General features: G+C 35.2%; 1 protein-coding gene across 1 annotated transcript in view; it reads right to left on the reverse strand.

The window, feature by feature from the left end:
* The window catches only part of ENPP1 (ectonucleotide pyrophosphatase/phosphodiesterase 1), a 74,177-nt gene that overhangs the window by 10,209 nt on the left and 39,873 nt on the right, over positions 1 to 24,095 (reverse strand). The window contains exons 6-24 of the mRNA XM_031456337.2: positions 23,848 to 23,945; positions 21,840 to 21,919; positions 20,825 to 20,944; positions 19,656 to 19,765; positions 18,223 to 18,288; positions 17,738 to 17,810; positions 15,562 to 15,670; positions 14,492 to 14,623; positions 12,621 to 12,652; positions 11,740 to 11,867; positions 10,433 to 10,502; positions 9,642 to 9,729; positions 7,801 to 7,970; positions 6,939 to 6,990; positions 5,473 to 5,627; positions 3,804 to 3,933; positions 2,684 to 2,764; positions 1,689 to 1,821; positions 375 to 537 (exon numbers count right to left, since the gene is read on the reverse strand). Of these exons, the coding sequence (XP_031312197.2) occupies positions 375 to 537; positions 1,689 to 1,821; positions 2,684 to 2,764; positions 3,804 to 3,933; positions 5,473 to 5,627; positions 6,939 to 6,990; positions 7,801 to 7,970; positions 9,642 to 9,729; positions 10,433 to 10,502; positions 11,740 to 11,867; positions 12,621 to 12,652; positions 14,492 to 14,623; positions 15,562 to 15,670; positions 17,738 to 17,810; positions 18,223 to 18,288; positions 19,656 to 19,765; positions 20,825 to 20,944; positions 21,840 to 21,919; positions 23,848 to 23,945 (1,990 nt within the window). The remainder of the gene's footprint in view (positions 1 to 374; positions 538 to 1,688; positions 1,822 to 2,683; positions 2,765 to 3,803; positions 3,934 to 5,472; positions 5,628 to 6,938; positions 6,991 to 7,800; positions 7,971 to 9,641; positions 9,730 to 10,432; positions 10,503 to 11,739; positions 11,868 to 12,620; positions 12,653 to 14,491; positions 14,624 to 15,561; positions 15,671 to 17,737; positions 17,811 to 18,222; positions 18,289 to 19,655; positions 19,766 to 20,824; positions 20,945 to 21,839; positions 21,920 to 23,847; positions 23,946 to 24,095) is intronic.

Here is a 24,095-nt window from a genome sequence, read left to right on the forward strand (position 1 = left end):
TATAGAAAATTAATTTGAAATGTTGTCTAACCACACCTTTAAGACTATAACGGTGCTGCCACTTTTGGAATTATACATTCAGTTTTGAAAAAAGAATAAATTCACACATCACATAAACCTAGAAATTTAGTGGCTTAGCCAAACAAAGTCACTACATTTTTACATTTTGATCTGATAGTTAGTGTCTTTAACAGACAAGAGTGATGTTCTCCGAAGATAAGTCATCTTAGAGGATCAAATTTAAAACCATCCCATAATGCCACAGAACACGTCTAGTCAGGCTATGTTTTCTCCCGCAGTAACGCCAGATGTAAGATGCATGCAAATATATTTATATATTCAGTGTTTAAGGTAAATTAACAAAGGCTACTTACCGCACAACTCTCACTGTTATCAGTCCTGTGAGGCAAAATGAAAGCCAAGGTATCTAGATTTTCACACTGTGAGGGAGTCTGGGATGTATTTTTACAACTTGTTAGCACAATGAAGAAGTGAGTTGGAATCAGAATTTCCTGATTACGGATGTTTCTGCTGTTTCTGTAAAATATGGCAATATGTTAAGAAAAAAGTAACTATCTTCCTTGTACCGAATATTTCACTCCAACGTATTTTTAATACAATATATCCCAAAATAAAATTCAGTCAAATAATTAAACATATTGTCAGAAGTTAGTCATCATAATACACTGCAACATTTTCTGCCAGGTGGAGAAAGAGTTAAGAATTAGAAGACAGTGAGATAAACACAATCCAAATAATTTTATTCTCTACGGAAATTTATTAAACTCTAGATTTTTTTTTGTAATTCTACCTTAACAAATTGGAATTGAGACACTAAAGAAAAAATACCAATTTTTAATTGTACAGCTAAGGTTCTAAAATGACAGCCTTTTAAACTCTATGTAGTTATAAGCAAAGTGGATAGAGATACAGTAAAAAAAAAAAAAAAAAGTTGTAATTTCACAAACTGATATGGTCACAAGAGTTTGTGTAAATAGTCATCCCTAAGTCAATCTGAGACAGTAGTTCTCAGAAGGCTGAATCTCAGCAATTGTTTCAGTCTCCTTTTCTTACAGTTTTAACATAGCAAAATTGGTTCCAAAATCTTGAAATTATTGTTTTCACAAAGATCAACCAGTCTCTAAAATGTTCTTCCCCTCTCCTTTATAAAAACAGCCCCACTAATGGTTTCGCAAGAAGGTCACTCTGTTACTCCCCTCCCGGTAAAAGCTATGACGTCCGGCCAAGGTGACACTGGGGGCAGCGCAGCTGTATAACCCTGCTGCTGCTTTGACACAGGACGCCTCTAGCCACCCTACAGCGTTCTTCGTCTGCTAGCTGGCAGTATGCTCATTAAGACAGTACATTAACAATTAGCCATGCAGAGAGATTTCTAAACACTGATGTTATCTTAACATATGGCAGAGTTCAGTATTTAATCTGAGCTCAAGAATTACGCGTCTGAGCTGAGTCGGGGAGAAACACTACTTCTTTCACCTAAACAGTATTTTATTGAACACGGAGGAAAACATCAAAATTAATCTGATATTTCAAGAGGATTCCAGCGTAATCAGAAATGTCATGTACATAAATATGAATAGCATCAGACACAAAAGGTTCTGCTGACTCAGTTGGATGGTAATCTCACTTGACAGCTGTTTTTAAGAGTAAATGAAATATGGTCTTACTGCTTCAGAGTCTCTAAGGAATCATAACGTCCATCATAATCAGAGTCAAACACAGGACCGCTGACAACATTGATGCCATTTCTTTCTTCAGCATACTTTTGCAGTAGGGTGTCATGAAAGTAGTGCCATATAACTGAAACAAGGAGGATGGGGTAGTTTCAAAGGAGAACAGGGTGCCATGCTGTCACGTGCAATAAAATCAACACCATGATTCAAAATTAGCATTTGTAATAATCAGGGATAAAGTCAAGTTTGGCTTTGGTCTTGGTGTGAGGACAAAAATCCATTGTTCAATTGTTCCATTGTTTGCTCTCTGGAAAGACTAACAGGCAAATGCTGGATTCAATTCTGCCTCAAGCATCCCCGCACATGGGCATCACCATATACTTGTGATCATACATCATCATTAAGCATAAAAAAATCATGAACACAAACAAGGCAGGTTATTCAGATTTCATGTTGATATCTGAATATTCTTTCTGGAATATTCAAAAGTATTCTAGACATAAATCAGAGTAAAAAATTCCTTGTATGCTCTATATTTTAAAATTCTATATGACACTTAAAGTATAAATGCATATTTATTCTTCTAAGAGCCAAATGTGGTAATAATTCATAATGACTGTAAAATCTTTTCATTTTAAAATCAAAAACAATTACCAAGAACTTCCAAATAGTTAAATAGGGAAACAGACTGAAATTAATATGTCAGTAGACTGTATTAGCTAGATAACTCAGGAAATATATTACATACTTTTTCCACCAAAAATGTTTCTGAAAATTTAAATACAAAGCATAATAATATAGGAATACATCATAATTCTAATACTTGTAGAATTTAATGTGTACTGTTATTCTCAAAGTTAAATGAATCTGTAAGAATGTACTTAATACTTAGACATTTAATTATGGTATCAGTCTTATTACATATAAATCATATCTATAATTTATAGAAATTCCTTGAAATTATGAAATATAAGATTAAAATGTTTTACCTTGAAAGCTCTGGTACATGGGCACTATATTAGTAGTAAGCAACGCTTCAGAATATACTTGACTTGAACCTTTATTTAATTCTACAAAGAAAATAAAAAGGACAACTATTTCATTCTTCACAAATAGCACTAGAAATTATGCTTTCTCATGGGGGTGGGGAGCATTTAAAAAAATTATTTGAATATTATCTTAAACTCATAAAACTTTCCCAGGTACTGGGGTCAAAGGAAAATGCAATGTGTTTGGTCAAGTCCCTTAAAAAAAAAAATTGGATCTTTTCTTCTTCAAGATGAATTTACCAAAGAAGCAAAGACTTTAATATGAAGGGCCCCAAATTAAACATATTCAAATTTCATCTCATTTGCCTTATTTCAGCTAACATGTATTGTGTTGACAATCTTCGTTCTTTAAACTCTTTCACAGTGAAAAGGAAAAAGAGAGTCTCTGGCTTCAGAACAACACCTACTAAGCAGAGAAAACATCGCAGGATGCCTGCCTTAAACACTGTAAAGGCTTCTTTGTACGGACGTTTGGCTTGGACCTGTCTATCTTTATGATGCATTAGCCGAGTTCTGACTTCAGAAGCTTGCTCGGGGGAATGGACTGGATACTGAGAGTATCTGAGCACCTGAAGCCATCAGTTTTAAAGCTGGCTTCACAATGTCTTCTCATTAACATACAAATCTGCCACTTGTGAAAACAGAACGCTCCAAAAAAAGCCATTCCCTAGGGGCCCTGTAAGCACACTCAGGCTCTCCCTAATCCTCTGACAAAATCACATTCTTCTTTTTAAACAACAAAGTGGTATCTCCTTCCCAAAAACCCCGATGCATCTTTCTGACCTGACGGAGTTTTCTCAAATTCTGTGTAAAAGAAACATAGGAAAGTGAAGAATGTTCTCTCTACAGTGCCTGCGCTAAGTAAATCATCCTCCAGACAAAAGTAAAAAGTTCTCCCAAACTCAAGTTTTAGACACTTAAAAATTTTCCCTAGTAGTCTATTTCCCACACACGGTCTTCACCAATAAATCAACAAGATGTAGAGTGCCCCACAGGAAAGAAAAGGAAACCGAAGAAAGAAAGATTAGGGAAGGGGAAGGTCAGGGAGGAAGAGACTTACGTGGTGGGGAGAGGAACCCATAACTCAGTTTAGCGTTATTTTTATAAAATGAACATTTATGGACAGGACTAACAGGAATTCGGAGATCCTGGTAAAGACAGTTGGAAAAGTCTTCTGCAGAGAAGCTGTCCTGAAGAATAAAATGAACAGAACGATCAGGGATCAGGCACACAGAAGAAAAGGAGAGAGCTTTACAAATAGTTAAAGGTGAATCACATCGTAAAATCTTGGAGTTCTGTTCATGCCCCTCACCGTTTTCCACTTTTCTATTAGTGTATCCAACTAACCAACATGAAAAAACTCTTTATAATATTAAGGATATTAATCACTTATCATATTATCTGCAAATACTCTCCTACTATGTTGTGCTAATTTTGTTTATTATGTTTTGATTCTACTCAGTTTCAAACTTTCATGCAGTGAACATAGCTGATTTTTAGAGCTCAGGCTCTTTCATACTCAACAGAGCCAAAGGATGGGGGTGTGGAGAAAAGCCACTGAACTGCAATTTGATACAAAAACCTCAGGAGGAGTGATGACTGAATTTTTGCAGCTTTCATTATAAAAGAAAACTGAAAATTCAAACAGAGTCCAAGAATACCATAGGTAAGGTGTTGAACAATAATAAATAGGATGGGGACATACAAAACTGCTATATATTGCAAAGTCAAGTAAAAAGTGTTCCAAGGGTTTAAAGATGGTCTTCAAAAATATAAAATCAAGTTTAAGGTAGAAATTTTACGTAAATATGTGAATGTGTATGTGTACTATTTATATATGTGTATATGTGTGTGTGTGTATTTAAACACAAAAATTACATATATATGCAAATTTCCCTATCTTTTTACTTCACAATCTCAATGAGAATTAACAATAGCTCCATTTTAAAATCCAACTGCTGCACTCAACTAAACTCTCTCAAATGCCTTTTCCATCCCTTAAGGGCATCCCATAGCTTGCCAGACACTTTCAGTTTATGAAAATCTGGTCCGTCTAGTTTAAAACTTCTTTTCCAGGTAAGATCTAAATCTCATCTCCTCTCTCCATTCTCTTCCTCAAGGCCTCATTCCTTCATCATTTCTCTTTCTACCACCACACCCAGAGGGCGTGGGGGATGGAGAATGTGGTCTGATTCTAGGATATTTTCCCCAACTCCTTTCAAGGCCAAACCCCTCTGGTGTGGGTGGTGGACAGGATGCCTGGCCTCTCCCTGGTTTGGTCGGGGGAGGGAGGGTCTTCCTTCTGTAGACGGTACATCAGTGAGGTTACTGAGCTGTAACAGCCCTCTCCATCATTGGGACCCCCGAAGATATGAGTAGCTGAGAGAAATTCTTGTACTTACACAGCTGTGTATTTAGAGAGAAATAATTGTGACTGATTGCAAATCTGATTTCATGAAATGCGAAACTAGAACCATCAACTATTAATATTGAAAAAAAAAAAGCAAGGGAGAACTCTTCACTGCACGCTCTCATCTCACAGACAGAGTTTGCTCTGAGTCACAGAGCTAGCTAGCGGCAGAGCTAGAACCCAAACTGATTTTTCTGACTCCCAGTTAAGTGATATGATTAGAGAGCCAAGAATGACAGTGAGAAACAATGCTTTCAATGTTTTGCTTAGTGATAATATAACATAACCACATGTAGCTAAAGAGCTGGCAAATACTTGCATTTCTGTTGACAGTGTAGGATGTCCAAAGGGGCATCAGGATGTCATGGCTGTAACCACTCACAAACTGGTGCTGGTAAAGCAGACAGACAGTGCTGTTCTTCTGAAGAATTCTGGGTCTTCCATAGGGTAAAGTGCCACGCTTAACGATCTTCTCTTGGGTCGCAGGGGGAAGACGATAACACCATTCAAACATACTTAGTGTGTATTACGGGATAACGTACAAAGATACACTCATCTAATTCTTTCCTCTACTTAACTCTATTGAAAAATTATTTGGAATTGCAAAAACAAAACAAAACAAAATAAAACAAAACCCCAAAAGCCTAATTATAGAAAGCAAAACTATAAGCAATTCTTCAAAAACCAAAGGGATTCATTGCAGTTTTTGCTTATGAAGTGCCTGAAAGATCAAAGTAATATCACAAGGAATTGCTAGAAATTTCAGCAATTAGGACTAAAATTATATTCCTAAAATTCTTTAACATTATTTTAATTTCTTATTCTCCAGGACATAGTGAAAGAAGAAAATTTTCTGGATGATGTGTGTACTTGGAAAGCAGAAGTTCAGAACTGAGATTATGAGACTAAACTGAATAAAACAACAATATTATCTATGCCATTTATTGCCCCTTTTCCAAGAGTCAGATGCTCTACAGAGTTCTTTGTACACATTGTCAACTTAATTCTTATAAAGCCCTATGAATTAAGGTTATATACCCATTTTACAGATGAGAAAACAGCAACTTACATGGATTTTCTGTGGACATACAGTTCCTAAGCTCATATCCAAACCCAGATCTACTCAATTCCAGAAGTGTCATCCTCTACTATAAAACTTTGCCACCTTGAGGCTATCAAAGATTCTCTAATCTGAACATTTATGGAGATTTTTATAAAGAGAAGTTCAAGTCAGGATTGTGCAGAATTCACTCTTTTATTTCAGCAAGAAAAAAACTGTTAACCAAGTAAATTTAAGGATCAGAGACAGCATCAAAGTGATGCTAAATATCTAAATTTCATCAGTTGTCTGCATAATCTTGATTTCCATTCAGAACTTACGAAGAAACAACTTCAGATAAATAAATCAATTTACACTCTTATAATTCACTAAGAACCAGGTGAGACAAATGGTTAATGGGTATTTTAAATGGAAATCTGAGGATCTATTATAATATAAACCTATAAACATGTTCAAAATCTCAAAACACCTCCACTAAGTTCCTAAAGAATGATTCAGCTTCCACTAATTTTATTACATGCTGCTTGCCACTGTAAATATCCCTTCTTCCCTTATGACTAACAGTTTAGACTGTCAAGCAAAGAAATCTCTGTTTCATTAAGTGGTCCTCCACTACCTCACTTTATCAGTTATCCTCAAACAATAACCCCAAACCAATTCTTTGCTTCGCATTATTGAGAAAAAGCCTGCTTTCACATCCCAAGCTTGAAGAAAACCTGCCTTACCTTCTGCCATGCTCAGATTCAATTGTGTCTGAAAATCCACAATTGGCAAAATCTAAAAAGTTAATAATATTATTTTTAAGGATCAAGAAATGTGCTTTAATTTTGTAATAAACAACTTTTACAGCTTAATTATTCCATCATAGAACAAAGATAAAATTAAAACCACCTTGTAATTTTTTTTGTCGAAGAGAAGAACAGGAATAACAGTTGCAAAAAGACAAAATTTTTAGCATAGCAGAACACAAGTTATCAAAAAATAAGAATATAATTGCTGCTTTATAATTCTTATCTCTACTTTTAGTCTTTTTACAAGCCTAAAACAAAATGGAAAGCATGAAATGAACTATTCAAATTTCTATTTTTATGGACACTATCAATTTTGTTCCTAACTTGTCATAATTTTTCTCTTCTTACAACAACTCTGTATTAAGACAGGAATGAAAAAGGAAAAGTGCCATGAATCTGTTTCGTACCTAAAAATGATAATTTTCCATCTAAATTTAAAATAGATTGGGATGCATTTTAAAGAAGGAATATTGTGACTGGCTAATAAAAGACCTCACTGCTAGGATAACAGGACAGATTCTGGAATTCAGTATGTGCCATGACTCAGATAGACTTCTCCCAGCCTGCAGCCAAATCAAGTCTCAACACAAGGGGATAAAAATAGAGGCGAAAATGCAAAAACTAGGAGGGAAAAAAAACAATAAAAAGGTCTGCATGTGTCATTAGAATTAAAAATAAATACGTTTATTCCCACTCATAAATTTCAATTTAATCATTACGTATTTCTATAGCATATGCTACGCAGAGGGTGCTATAAAATCATACACTCTGGGCTAAACTTCTTGGGAATACTAACCGAGGGGGCACACGAGCAGTCAAGGTTCTCTCTGGGGGTTCTTGTGAAGGGGCACTGGACCAGGGAGCGGACTTCTTTGGGATGTCTTGGTGTGTAAACGGGATTCTTTAGAAGGTGGTTAAGACTTCCATGAGTTCCATTATTAGGAGCTGGTGTCAAATTCAGTAAATCTGCATGATTCCAAAAATGGTAAATAAAGATTTACTTAGAAATTTCAAAACCAAATAAATAGTAGACTTGCAGTATGAATTTTATTTTTTAAAACCAAATCTCTATGAGAGTCCTTAACTCTTTACCTAAAATAAAACTATAAAACACTCTTGGGTTTTAGAGTATTTATGTCTTGCTACTTTTAATGGAAATACTGATATGTATGCTCTACTTCTTTATAAAAACTTCTAAACTTTAATGTATATAATAACTATAGTTACCACCTGTTGAATGCTTATTACATGCCAATTATTGTGCTAATACAGTGTTCCTACTTAATCCTCAAAACAATTTACTAAGTTACTGTCAAGATTTGGTAGATAAGCACAGGCATAGCTCATTTCATTGTACTTCGTTTTATTGCACTTCAGAGATACTACATTTTCTTTTTACAAATTGAAGGTTTGTGGCAACCCAGCATTGTCAGATAATGGTTAACATGTTTCAGCAATATAGTATTTTTTAATTAAGGTATGTACATTTTTTTTTTAGACATAATGCTATTGTACACTTAACAGACTACAGTATAGTGTAAACATAACTTTTATGTACTGGGAAACCAAAAATTTCATGTGACTTGCTTTATTACAGTATTTGCTTTATTGCAGTGGTCTGGAATGAAACCCACAATTTCTCCAAGGTCTGCCTGTAATCAAGGTGCTTAGCTCAAGGTCTCAAGCTACTAATGTAGTAGACCTAGGATTCAAATCAGCTTTGTCCAAGTCTAAGATTCATGCTCTTAATAATAATGACAGCAAACACTTACATAGTAAAGCATTTATTATATGCCAGGCACTGTTTAAGTGCTTTAGGATATATTAACTCATTAAGTATACAGGCTCCCACTAAAATAATTATACTTAGGATATATTTAGAGTTGTTTTTCTTTAACATTTTTTTATTGAGTTATAGTCATTTTACAATCTTGTGTCAAATTCCAGTGTAGAGCACAATTTTTCAATTATACATGAACATACATATATTCATTGTCACATTTTTTTTCGCTGTGAGCTATCACAAGATCTTGTATATATTTCCCTGTGCTATGCAGTATAATCTTGTTTATCTATTCTGCATATGCCTGTCAATATCTACAAATTTATTTGCAAATATCCAGTATTGTTATCAGAAAAACGAAGTAATATTTAAAACGCAATACCCAATCATAAAAGTACTAAGAAGGTACAAAGTAAATTAACAATATATCTAATGTGTGTGCCTCTATTTCTACAACCTTGACACTGCTATCCACCCAACTATTATTGCTACTGGAGGTTCCGCCTGTTTTGTCTACATTTCACAGCCCCCAGACTCTTTTCTCTGGCTTCCACCCTGATCAGGTTCAACTGCCATCTACCCAGTGCCTGGCAAAATACTAGGAACTTGGAGTGTACAGATCTCCCCACTCTGAGGGTTGTACTGACTGAGGGGAAGGAAGACTTACGTAATCAGATGGTACGTTCCGCACATTTTCTCAATGACTCTCGGTCAGGAAGAAGAAAGGCAGAAATGTGAGGGTCTGTCTTGCCTTATCATCACTTCCCCAGAGATGCCCACCATGCGACCTACTTTTGATAATCCTATTCCAGTTCTGTTTTCGAAAGGGAGGAAAGCCGCCTGTTCACACTTACCACACATTAAGTTGTAGACTTCAATATTTTCAAAGGAGTCAACTTCAGTGCCGTGCTTGAATCCAGGTCCGTAGCCAATAAAGAGGGCCTAGGTTGGCCAGAAAAGTATCAGTATCTATTCATTTCAGTTACGTATGTAGTTAGAGAAAAAAGGTATTTTATATCATCCCCTCAAACATATGTGAACTGGTTATGTTAAGATAACAGGAAAAACACTGTGCCCAATGGACTTCGTAGGACATTGTTTTAACCCTTGTTGTACATTTAGTCTAAGAACAACAACGATATTTTTCTTAACTTTACTGTAATTTCTGCCTTGACAGTGTGAAAAGAATGATGATGAAATCTTTTTTCAATCATGAAATGGGATATAAACCTCACTCTGCCTACCACACACAGTCCCCCATAGGGATCACCTTAGATAATTGCTGTGAGTCTATTTTGAAAATTTTAAAATGTTCATAAATGTAAGGCATTATCTTCACTTAAAATATAAGTATGATATCTTTTCACCTATTAAATTAGTGGCTTTCATTTACTATGGAACAATAATCTTAACGAAGCACAAATACATGCAAAATAGTAATTAGAAATTTAATATGAGGTGTAAGCCACATATTCATGAAACATAAATTAAATTTTTAAGAAAATTCTATTAATGTCATGTCCAAAGTAAAACAGCTATATGAAAGTACACACTTCAGTAATTCTCATTCAAGACTTGTAATGACAGTCTATGTTTTTTCTTCAGATATAAACTATAATTTTAAAATTATAACAGGTTTACTCACTTGCATATTCAAAAATGCATTGTCAGAGCCATGAAATCCACCTCCACAGTATTTCCTTTCTGAAGGATTCCTAATTGCCACATAATATAAATTAATAAAGTCCATTCATAAAGCAAAATTAACAATCATGACAATATTTCCATTAATAAAGAATAAGTAACCATTATTTAATATTCTTTACTATTTTAAATATTCTTTTATATTCTTTGATAAAGGATAAGTAACTATTAAGCAAGCAATAAGAAAAAAAAAGTAAGTAAAGCCACTGGTTTTGAAAAGAATTAAGGGGCCAGCCACCTTTATCTTTCATTTTGTAGACAAATAACTTATAAGCAATATGATACAAAGCAGAAAACCACCAGCATGGTTTTGAACACTGATCATACTATTTAGTCAGCAATTACGTTGGCGATTTAATTATCTTCTCGTGGTTTCAATTTTGTCATGCTAGGTTTGTAAAATTTAAAAGGTTCAGCCTAAAGAAATGCTTGGAGTGTAACAGATGTTTGCTAAGTATGAGTTCTCCATTGAGGGTAAGGACCTCCTCTTCTTTCAGTCTTCTAAACACTGAAAGCACAGCTCTCTAATAAAGGAGAGACAGGGCAATTCTGTTGACTGAGTTCCAGTTCACTGCTTAGGTTTTGCTTGACAGTGGTATTTATCATCCCTGGTTTCCTGGCAACCATCAAAAGAGTTAATGACCAAGTTTTGAGATATTAACAATATGAACCATCCAAGTAATTTGCTGAACACACCAATAAACTGAGGTGTATTGATGGATTAGTGTAATAAAAATGAAAAACAACTCTGTCTAATGAAGACAGTAATTGCTCATTATTATAAAGAGCTTTTGCCAATTATTTGCTAGACTCTGAAGGTATTATCAGGCATAACTGTAACATGCAGAAGAGATACTCTGGCAAGCAATTATACAAATCAGAGCATAAGAAGTAATCAATACGGAGGTGAGGGGACAGAACAGTGGTAATTAGCTGAGGGTGACCTCCCTCCTCAGGGGACTTCCAGCAATGCCTGCATTCACTTTTGGTTGTCACAAGTATAGAAAGGGTACTTTTTCACCTAGTGAGTAGAGACCAGGGATGCTTTCAAATATAGCACAACACACAGGCCAGTTCCCCACAACAAAGAATTACCTGATCCAAAAAGTCAGCAGGCCAAGGTTGAGAGACCCTGGGATAAAAAGGATATTTGTCGCTTTCATATAACATCATTGGAAAGGGCCCAAAGGTGACCTTGAATTATTAACAGATCAAGCTGAGTTCAGAAGGGAGGCTGTCAGAACTTACAGTGCAAGTTGCCACTGAGGGTCCAAGTAGAATATCAAGGGCTCAATCCTGTCACTTTTCGCAAAGTGTAAACGCTTGGGTAAGAAATGTTTCAGGTAAGGTTTGAAATGCTGGTTTGGTTCCTGGCACTGAAATTGGAGAAGGCAAAGGAAAACCATTATTTCCATATTTTTGGAATGGTAAACGTCTCTTGAAATTGCTCTCTAGCTCCATATGAATTTCTTCTCACAAGCATTTAACCAGTAGGCCCAAAAGTCACAGATGCAAAAATAAGAGCTCTTACTACTAATATAATGAACAAGCTGAATGTTCCCAGCTATTAAATACTGCTATTTTTATAGGAAATCATAATTCCTGCATAAAAGTCCCGGGTGCTCAGACTGAGTCACCAGTCACCAGTTTACATTTCAGCTACAACTGATGATCCTATTTTTAGTATTATAACAATCATTAAGAATTTTCTATCAACTGGAAAAAAAAAAAAAACAACGTAGTATAGATAGAACTCAGTACGAGGACAAAAAGTTATTTAAAAAAATAGGCATTAAAAAGACTGGTAGGAACTGTAACATAATGCTAACAGTATTTATGTTAGTGCAGCTTTAAGGTTTCTCCCTCCTATTGTTTTCAATTATTGCTTGTACTATCACGCACATTTAACAATGTCAATAAATAAATTCTTAAAATTTTTAAAGCCTACATTATTGGAACATGTCCTTAAAGATCTTTAAAGACTACAGAGCATTTAAATGTTGGCCCAGATACTTGAAAATTAGATTAGATTAGAATCCTATAATCCTGAAGCAAATACTAAGCCTTTTTTCCAAATATATATTATACAAAACTAATAATAACTAGATAATAGGAAAAAAGATACTCACAGAAAGATTTCTGACAATGCCTTCATAATTAACTAAAGGGGACAAAGATAAGAATTAATAGTGATGGTATGCTACAATTAGAAAGAAAAATAATACAAAAGTAGAGAATGTCAGGCTCAAACCCTATATTTAAATACTAAAGCAAGTTTTAAGCAGATCATTTAAATTATTATACACTGACCACTGACAAGAATCAGATGGATCTTTAGGAACCATCCCACCCTCTCTACCACTGTGTCTATGAAACGATGTCATATTGAAAAGGCAAGTAACAGAACATCCATCTATCCGTCCATCTGTCATCCATATGTCTGCCCATTCATCCATCTGACAGTTTATCCAACTGCCTGTCCATCTGCCTATCCATCCGTCTGTCTACCTGTCCATGCATCCAAATACCCATCCATTCCTCTATCTAGATCCTGTATAATTTCACTTTCGTTCCACACATGCATAGCAAATATCTGGGAAGACACATCTCAAATCTAACAGGGTTCATCTCGAGAGAGAGAAACTGAGCTGTGAATTAGGGATATTTAGGGTGGATAGCTGTTACTTTTTACTTTATATATTTTAACATTCAAGGATAATTCCCAAATTTCCAGATAAGAGGGACACAGGGGAATCTGGAAGTGAGGGCAGGTAGAACAGTTCTGAAACTGAAGTCCACAGCACACCTGCTTAGTGCACTTTGCGCTACCAGTCGGTATCTGTCGAGCTCTCCGAGATTATTTCAGCTGCACTTCACACAGGGTGAGACAGTTATCCAGATAAAAGATGTACTGTATGTATCTTTTATGCATGAATGTTGATAAAGAGATATGCAGTTTTTGCTTTAATTTGGGAAATTTAGGGGCCTAATGGAGATGAGGATGTGGCTTACACTTGGACATCCGTGGAGTGTGCCACTGCCTCTGTAGTTTTATGACAGGTTTTGTAACAATCACGTATTACTCTAATAAATGTTTAAAAATACTGATTAAAACTCGTCACTGTACAAGTTAGAGTCCGTGCTCTGGGGTTCTATGCTAGTGTATTTGCATAACCATTTTCCTGTAGGGAAATCTATTTCTCCTCATACATATTCAACAAGATCTGTGAACACGCATAGCAGGGCAGTACTCAAAACTAATCCAGTGCTAGTAACTGTCAGAAAAGCTCTTTTCTCTTTTCACCTCAAAGTTAACTGTAGTGAAAAAATAAACAAAACTGCCTTTAGCATTCGAGAGTAACCAAGGATGGTAATCAAAAAGAGGCGTGTAACAGAGTTGGTGCAATCAGTTCTGAAACAGCCTTGACTTTCAAAAGGATGAGTATTTAAAATTTCTTGGCAGTTTGGGCACGGCATGTAGTCAAGGGAGAATGTGAAATTTCTTCTTCTCTGTCCACAAAACACATTCTCGTTGTTTTTTGGAATAGCTTAAGGAAGTCATTTCTGAGAACAGAAATCAGTTGCTTATAGAATTAATCATCTCTGCCAGCATTCCTCCTCATAATAGAATATTACTCTATAACATCTGTAAGTTGCTTTAATGAAATGTTATTAAAGTTGAATAAATGCAGCTGAACTTTTAAGTTTTTTTCTAGTACAAGTAATATTGAACCCAATATAAGCAAAACCCACATTATAACATAAAATAGTATTAAGCTCATCAAATAATATTCTTAGCCATGAATAACAAATAGATAAGTGGTTAGACTTGTGCCTTCACCTCCAGTCCCATAAAATCCCTTTGGGTACACAGGATCAGCCCTGGAGATTTAATCATGAAAAGAAAATTAACTATCACCTTTAATTTAGAGAAAGAATGATTCAAAGGAATGTATTGTGAATATAATCATATTCAAAATTAGCACAGAGATATACTTACATGAGTAATATTTATCTGGAACATCGGAGGGTCTCAATCGAGCTGCAGGTCCATATACAACTTTAACATTTTTAATATCCCCCAAATATTTATTCAGATATACATATTTCTTACAACTGCCTTGTTCCATGCCTAGGAGAAAAAAATCCCAAAACATGTTGCAATTTTAATAAAAAAAAAAAATTTAACATTCAATAAGCATGTGGTCAGCATTCATGATAGTTGAACATCTAATAGAAGACACAGAATTTTACCTACATCTACCACTTCACTTAAAAAAAGTCTTTCCCCTTTCCTTCATCCAAAATTCAGTTTAGTATTTCTTCTTATTTCTGTATCACAATATCTTTATGTGAATGAGGAGGAATATCACAGTTTTAGATTGAACATGAAAGCTCAGTTATCTTCTCAGAATCAACTAGCATATTAATTGGGAGCATAAAACTCTCAGTCTCGTTCCTGAACTGGAGCTTCCTTAGGATATAGCTTCTTACGACTGTTTCCGGAAACAGTTTTCAGTATTTCTGAAGCAAACAATAATAACAAGAAAAAACAAACAAAAAGAACCTGTTTCTTATTTTCTTGTGTACACATTGCTTCTATAGCCCCAAGGCTGTACACCAACGTATGTTCTACAGGTCATAGTAAGAGTTAAAATATTGCCAAAATTAATATATGCTGCTTTTAAAAGTCAGGTTTACCATGCTAAAGGAAATAGAAGTATGTAATAATCTGTTCAAAATTATGTTTAAAAATTTTAGACTAGACTTACCAAAATTCAATATTGAAAAAAAAGTTGTAAGTATCCCCCACATAAGGAATAAAGCATGTAACCTCCCCCAAATCAGGAGATGAGTGCATTGTGGTTGACAGGTTCTTAGGTTTCTGTGAATTCTACATTTCACTTGTACTTTATATTTCATATAGTATTTTCCTGAAGACTATCCACAAGAAACCATATTTAAAAAAAAAGAATTAACTGTAAAATCCAGAGGAAATAATAAAACAATAATCGATCAAGTAAACTTTAGGGGGCACCATTAAGGATAACTGATGCCAATTTAGATTACCATGATCTGAAATAAGGATGAGGTTCAGGCATCGATGCAAGTTCAGCTCCTTCAGACCATCCATCAGCATGCCAACCATGTCGTCAACCCTCTGCAGAGCTCTGATGACCTAAGAAAGGGAAACCATCTCATGTCATGGAGTTAAAAGTATTCATGAACTGCTTTTTATAGGACACAGAATGGCACATAGTTTTTGGCTAATTGCCTTTGGCATTTCTCTCTTCATTTTTCTTGGCAAAACCACCTGAGGGAAATTCTTGTGCAGCTTCGCCTGTGTTTTCTGTACTGTATCACATCAGTCTAATCTTTATTTATAGTCCGGGTATTTCCCTGTACTATGAAACAAGCTGTTTAGACATGTTCTTTCATTCACTCAAAAAGATATTTGAGCAACATAGATTGGAATCCTTAAGTGTTAAGATAAAGTGAGTTTTAATGAGCCAATAATATTAGAGTTTAACAGAGTTTATAAATTGACGAGTATGACTTGAAAAGCAATGGGCTCAACCTTGAATGAAGACAAATCAGAAAAGCCAGGTACTCTGGAAAATGTTTAGTGAATTAGAAAAAGTAGCACTGGTTTTAAAACTTATATGATCTGATAATCAATTATAAAAAGATTAATTGCAAAGACTTACTTGTAGCCAAACTGACCTAGACATGGGTCTCAAGTGTCAGTGACGCTAGTGAAAGAATAAAAATTATACTAGCATCTGGCCTATTGTTCAAACCAAGAAAAGAGCTACAAAAAATTTTTCCCTTTGTCTATGACATGGCCACATTGTTAGCCACACATCTCCCACCTCCAAGAAGGAGCATTTCTGCTTAGTTGAAGGACATAATAAAAGCAAGGGCACATGGGGTTGTTAACTACATTAAAGCCACTGCAGATAGATTTTGATGGAAAGAGAACAAGGGTTAACACAGATTAAATGACGGTCAACTTCCCTTTCTCTTCATTCTCCTTTATCCAATGAAATGGCACCAAAGAGAAACCTACTCTTTAAGAGGGGAAAATCATGGGTAGACCTAAGGTAAGGAAAATAGGGGAAGATTGTTTAAGCAGCTGTTTTACATTCAGGAGAGAAAAATGAAGATGGTTTTTCTCTCCTCCTTATTTAGAGTAAGTAGCACCCTCAAAAACAGGGCTCACAACAGACATGTCAGGCCAGGCTTTAGTCTGAACTCTGTACTGGAGAGTCATTGAGCCTCACAGACTATCCAGCCTGGGCTATCTGGGCACAAGAACTGATGAAAATTTGGGGGTGGCTCCACTGAGGAAGAGTGTGTTTTCCTAGCCTTTCATCTCTTGGAACAGCATGGAGCAAAAGGGAACTTTCATCATGACCAGCAATATTCACAGATTCATACTTACTGTTTCCTTTTATATTTTAGGTCACAGAAAAAATATAAATCATCTCTAAGGCAGCTTAGAGGCACGAAGAAAGAAGCTCAACTCATTTTCTGTTTTAATGCCTTTTGTGCTCTAAGATATAAAAATGATACAGCCATACAAAACCTAAAAGTAGTATCTGATGCTTTAAAACACTCCCAATTACAAACATCGCCAGAAGCAGGCTAAGTTCTTGAAAGAATGTCAGGTCAAACAAGAGGTTACATTGAGTGTTAGTTCATGAACTGTTTCTGTATTTCTATTTCCTCGTAGCCACTCAATGGAACAACAATTATTTGAACTTCTCTAACTTTTGATAAGGACTCCCATCCTTTAATGTCCAAGCTCTGTTGTAAGCACGGTCTCAGACAACCAGAAATAGATCCTCCTGAGGAGAATTCATAAGAGGCTTCTTCTGCTATTTGACTTATTATCCTACATCACCATAGAAGATTGAAACCTTACTCATTTACAAATTTTCAAAGAGCACTTGGTTTTTATGCCAGTGTAGGGGGATATGGAGTGGACAAAGGCTTTGGAAATTGAAAACAGAATTTAATTTATCATTGATTCAATTTAGCACTATTGACAGCATAAACAAAAAAATGCTCCCAACTCTTTTTGATTAAAATGCATCCTTTGGTTCAGTAAAAATGTGCTTAATACTCACTCTTTCCAGAAATCGTGGATTCTTATAGAATGATCTAGAAACCTACTTCAAAGCAAGATTCAGTTAGATGCTACCAGGTTTAATGAAGTAATTACTGATAAAAATACACTTACTTCACTGCTGACGGGTCCATATGAATGACCTGAAGAATCTGGTTCTTCTAAATACAGAGTGTAAAAGTGTGGTCTAAATCAAACAGTATCAAAACGTAATATTTTACGAACACATTGTAAAACAGAATAGAAAGAATAATCAACAACTGATAGCCAACAGCAGTTATACAACACTGGGGTGACATTTCTAAACTGGCTGAAAGGGGGAGGGTATAGCTCAGCAGTAGAGTACGTGCTTAGCATATACAAGGTCCTGGGTTCAATACTCCATTTACAAACATTTAAAATAAATAAATAAAAACGGCTGAGAAATAATTTACATGTTTAGAATTCTTCAAAATGCGGTATAATGGCTCACTAACCAGTTCATCTGGATATAAAACATCATAGCCAATAGCACAGTTTTCTTGTCATCTATTTAAAATATTCTATCAGTTTTATAAAACAAAGGAGTATCTTATAATGAAAATTAATCATCTACATACCTTTCATCTTGAGGAAGCTGCAGCCACTTGAGAACAGCCAAAATTCTTTCTTCAAATGGTACTGAACTAAATTTAAAGATAAACAAAGTGAAACAAGTCTGCGACAACTGTTTGGGTTTAAAATATAAATGTTGTTCTGTCTTACCAAAAATTGTATTCAGAGAAACTAAAACAATTCAAGGCATCAAACGTGTTTGAAGCAATAGAAGAGTTTCATTTGAAAACGTAAATTTTCCCAACAGAGAAACGAACGTTAAATATTACACGTATGAAAGTTGTAATCGGGATTAAAACTTTGCTTCCTATACCCTACTTAAGGACCTTACTCCTGTATCTGAGAATAGCAGTTGCTACCGCATGGATAACCCATGTGCCGATACACTCTTCAAAGGGGACCTCATGAAGAACTCACTCATTGATGACTCTTAGTAAAACTGGGAAGTGGACATCTGATGGGCAGACAGCTCCCCAGGCAACATTTCCTGGGCAGAATCAATAATGCCTTCCTCTGGGTGTAGGATTTTGCCTACACAGCTCCATCAGAGGGCTTGCCCAACGCCCCGTACACTTAGTTGTGTTCTCTACCAACTCTGAGGCGTCAGAGACCATACATCACTACTCTTTAAGCCCCCAGCCCTCAGACAGTACCTGGCACACAGACTTTCAATCACCATCCATGGAATGAATTTAACAGCAAATAACAAGGTGCTCATGTGAACCATAAAGAGTGAACAATAGCCTAAGGTCACCAAAGAGAATCATTATGTATTTCCTGTTTGGAATTTATGAACTTTTCCTTTCGTCCCTCAAATACGTTGTTGCAATCATTTTACGACATACATTTCCTAAGTGTAAGATAAAATTATTTTGGTAGTCTCCCTAAAATTGTCCACAGGGAGTCTTCTAGAAAAAAAGTTTTGTTTTTTTTTTTCCCTCAATGCCTCATGGATTTTGAATATCACAGGGAGGTTACTCTAATCAGCTTCTCACATTAGATGGAATGTTTATAAAGGTAATTTGGAAATGCAAATCCAGAGATGTCATTAAGATCTTCTTTTAAATGATATTTCCAGACATCAGAGTCATTCCTACCTGTGCCCCATTAATACTTTCATCTCTGTCTCCTAGTTCTCTTTCTTTCTAGAGTAGAAATGTTCACTGGGACTTCATTTCTTATTTCTGCCCAAAGATCCGAACGCAAACTCCAACACGTTACCACTACTTTCTAGAAAAACCTCCAAAAAAAACCACTTGTCTAGTTTTACTGCCTATTTACCATCCATCTAAAACTCTTTAAGATAGACTTCTTATTCTGACAAGTCTCATTTTTCAGACAACATATGACTCAAATGCTAGAACTCAGGCTGTAATTAAGAAAATGATAATAAGCTGTTCTATATTATAGGTCCTAGAAAAAGCACATCCATACACACCCATTATATATTTTATACATGTCTGGGAAAATTCCATTAATTTTCACATCTGATCCCGGCCAAAAAAACGTGCCTGTCTTCAGGCCTTGATATTTAGCTGTGAGCCAGATCTAGGGGAGACAGTAAAGCAGAGTTAGTACCTCATGCAAACATTCATCACTCAGGAAACTATTTGTTTATGCAACACCAAGGCATTCTTCTCAAGTACTAGAATGTTTTGGACGTTAATCAGCTCCAGCAGTTAGACTACAAAATAACCGTGTAATATGACTTTGAACAGCAGCAAAAAGAAATTAAATAATCAGAAATTAAGTTAAAAAGTAGGAACAGAAGTCAGCTGGTAACTCCGGCAACTTTTACAGCCATACTTCTACTTAATAGGTTCCCCTGAAAAGAAGAAAAATACATGAAAGAAAAAAAAAGAAGAAGAAAAATTTATAAATACACACGTCTTTAACTTACTGACATTTCTGCTTCTGTAACTAACATTTATTAAGCACTTATTGCCAATTAAAATTCTAAATAGTAGTCCTATAAGCATCCTAGATTATTAATTTAAATAATCCTCACAATAACTTTATGAGGTAGTTAACAGTATTATCTACAGTATAGACATGAGAAAATTGAGGCACAGAAAGAATAATTTGTCCAAAGTTACACAGCTTTGAATGTTAAGAGCTAAAATTTGAATTTATAACTTGCAAATTAAACATCATGCTCTTTTGCTTCTAAGTGGAATAAGACTATTCAAATAGACCTTATAGAATTATCACAGCATTTTTTTTTAAATAAAAAGGAGAACACTTTTAAGTCACAAACAGAGAGAATCTTCTAAATTAGCAAATGCAAATGACGTCTAAGTTTACTCCTGCAGAGACAATTAGCTTGGTAGAGATCAAAATATTATTCACAGACTACTGCTCTTTGCTACTAGGGCAGAAAGGCAGAATCAAGCAGGGAAGAAAAATGGCTCAGCATAACCCAAAGCCAGCTCTGAAATAAACCACACAAAGATACAAGCTATTTATCTCCATTTGTAAAAGTGTGGCCACAAACACAGTAAATGAGATAGGTTATTAAAAACTCCAGGGAATCTGGTATTCTACTCTGGCTGAAACAGATGAGAATAACAAAAGAAATTATTTTAGTAGCTAAAACAAACAACTCACTGGTTCTCCTTTGTACCACTCAGGATTAAATTTCTCTGTACTTTTAAGTGCAAAGTAAGCGTTCATTTTGGGATCATATATTTTGTTGTCAATTATGCCGTGGGATTCTGGATAAAGTCCCTAAAAAATATAAAATACAAGTTTTAGACGACTTAAGAGTTTTTAATGTTAGTCACAGAAAACCATCAAAGAGAAACAGACAACTAAAACTACAAGGAACTTAACACAGCGTAAGGAGGGAAGAACAAAACAGTGGGTATTGCCAAACACAACCAACCACTCAAGATTTTATGTATGATTTGTGTTTTATTTATAGTATAGGAGAAAGTAAACTAGGAATGCTGTGGATGAAGCTCTTTATAAAGAAGCAGCCTCTCCAATTTTGAAAACAAGTACTGTGTTATCCTTTTCTATTGCTCAGTGAAGCATTTCTGAACAAACTCATCTTTGGCTAGGTCTGAGAATAGCTTATATCAATACAAGATAAAGTATTAATTCTCTGGCTTCAACTCTAAGACTTAATGAATTCTTTTTTTTTTTTTCTTTCCAGATTCAAATTAAACATGGAAACTGAAACAAAAATAGGGCTGTCATCCTATCTAGAGTCAGGCAAAGTAGTTTGCTTAAACCCATATGTGAAAATGATTGGAAAGATGGTTGAGAACATGCAAGTGTAGACACAGTTTGGGGCTCAAATAAAGTAGGCTACAAAACTAGTAAGAAAAAAAAAAACAAGACTCAAGAATTAGAGAACCCTAAAACTCAAAGGAAATCAAGAAATCAGTTTTGGGGGTCTTTAGTCACCTCTTTTCACAGATGGGAACCTGAAGCCCAGAAAGTAAAGTAACTTTCTCAAGGCCACAGCTGGTTAGTGGAAGAGGCAGGACCAGAACCTAGATTTTCTTGCTTAACTACACAATGAAAAAGAAGTTGTTTTTTTCTGATCTAAAATCTAATTGAAAAATGTTACATTTATACTTCTTTGAACATATAAAAGCTGAAATGCAGAGCTTACTGTGACAATGCTGTAGTGATTGGGGAAAGTCTTTGTCGGATATACTGGTCTCATGTTTTTAGTATACGTTCCACAGGTTTCTACAAGGGAAAAAAAATTAAAGATTGTTATTAAATACAACTGACAGTCTGTTTCCCTCATTTCGCTTTGGTACCACAGATATCTAAATAGTATTAAAAAATGAACCCAGAAGGGATATAAAAATTCAGGATGAATTACAAGCAACATTGTGGATGCAAATTCAATGTTAAGATAAGAGTTTTTCTCTTAGAAAAACATTAAACAAAATAATTAAGCCAATGAAATAATTATCCCAATGAAGTAATTATCCCAATGAAATAATTATCCCATATCTATCAATAACATTAAGTTCCAGATGGACTAGTAATAATAATGCCTGCTAAATCTTTGGCTGCTACAACTTTGTGGTGACATACCTAAATTACAAGAGGTAGTTATAAAAAACAAAAACAAAAAACGAAAACTGCACTAGTACCTAAATCTGCAAAATTAAAACAAGAATGAAGCAGTAGCCAGGGTAACAGTATCCCACCTCAAAAATCCAAACCAGCTAACTCTGGACAAGTTCAATGTTGCTCTAAAGATAAAAGGCATCTTGTGGTTTCAAGGACAAGAAAGGACAGAAGCCAGACTTCCTGATTTAGCCCTACTGTCACATTCCTCTTCTGGCTCTAGCATTGAGGAGGGAACACATAACTAATGATTCTAGCATTTCAATACCTCATTGCCTGAAAATGTTCCTCAGGTTGGCATGTGTATATTCAAACAGTTCAGAATCAAAAGCTACATTCTCCCGTTACCCAGAGCAAGGACTCAGGCTAGCTGTGTACTTATTTCCTTTCAACTTCATGTTTAGGCACTTACTGCTCCTTAACAGTGAGGAGTCACTGAACTCGGGATGTCATATTTGGTGCCATCGAAACAGATTTCCTCCTGATGATATAACAAAGGGCCAGATTCAAACTTCAAAGCCCATGAGCTTGGCTGGAAGAACAGAGCCTTCCTTGCCCATGCAAGCCCTTTGCTAAAGACTTTTTATGTCAAATGATTATGTATAAAAACTATTTTCTTCCAAGTAGAAATTCAGAACTAAAAATTTAAAAAGCTCTCCAAGAATTATTTTAGCTTGTCACAAGAGAAGTACAATAAATGTACATACGTTTTTACTGAGAATGATTTTGACATTTAAACCAATCCCATATACGCAAGTCCAGCAAATAGTGTTTCAGAATCCCAGAAGATCACCAAAATGGTGTATGTACTTAATTTTATTTCAGTCCAATATTATACTGTAGCTACTTAAATACTGATCCCTGATAATGAGCAATGGTCCTCAGTTTTTATACCCATATTTGATTTTCTTCCTTTTTCAGTAACAATGGTGACACAAGTTGATACCCATATTACTGGTGATTAATGTGATTTAAAACTTCGGCATTAATACTATAAAAAGACCATTCTACTCTTGTATCAGTAACTGATAGAATCATCATTCAATTAAGGCTTTAATTGAGATACAGAAATTGGAAGGATGCTACACAATACTATAGGATAACTAGCAAGTAAATATTCTATGCCTACACCATTAGAATCATATCAGAAATACGTTCGATCTCTGAAATTCTATTTTAAGATGTAACATGTATTAGACAAATAAATATATAAATGATTTGTCCACAAAAGGCATCCAAAATCCTAAGGGGAAAAAAAGGTATATCTTATATATCTTATCCTTATATCTGTATCTATCACCAAGGGATAAAAATCATAAGATAACTGCTTTTATCTTAGAATTATTTAAAAAGCAGCTTCAGAATTGTTATAGTATTAAATACTAGTTTCTTATCATTAGGTTTAACTACTTTTCAATAGAGAAGCTCAGTAAAACAGTTAGATTCTGCCAGTATTTTTCCAAAAAAAAAAGGCTGCCTCCTTAGTCCTTCCCTAAAATTGTGGCACTCCAATAGTAAACTCTGAAGTTACTCACTTAGTTTGCTAATAACAGGAAGAAGTCCACCCCAAGTGTGTAAATACTCTGCCCTGAAACCATCCAAAGAAAATAAGAGGGTAGGAGGTGTTTCAAACCTGGGTAATGAGAAAAAAAGAAAGAAAGAAAAATAAATGTTTAAAGAAAGAGAAAGAAGACACACATCCAGTGAGGATTTTCTCTTTCCTTGGCACAGGTACCAGTGAAGATTTTCCACTGAGGTCTGTATGTAATCTAAAGTAAACTAA

The sequence above is a fragment of the Camelus dromedarius genome, chromosome 6 (assembly GCF_036321535.1).
Source record: "Camelus dromedarius isolate mCamDro1 chromosome 6, mCamDro1.pat, whole genome shotgun sequence".
Lineage (NCBI taxonomy): Eukaryota > Metazoa > Chordata > Mammalia > Artiodactyla > Camelidae > Camelus > Camelus dromedarius.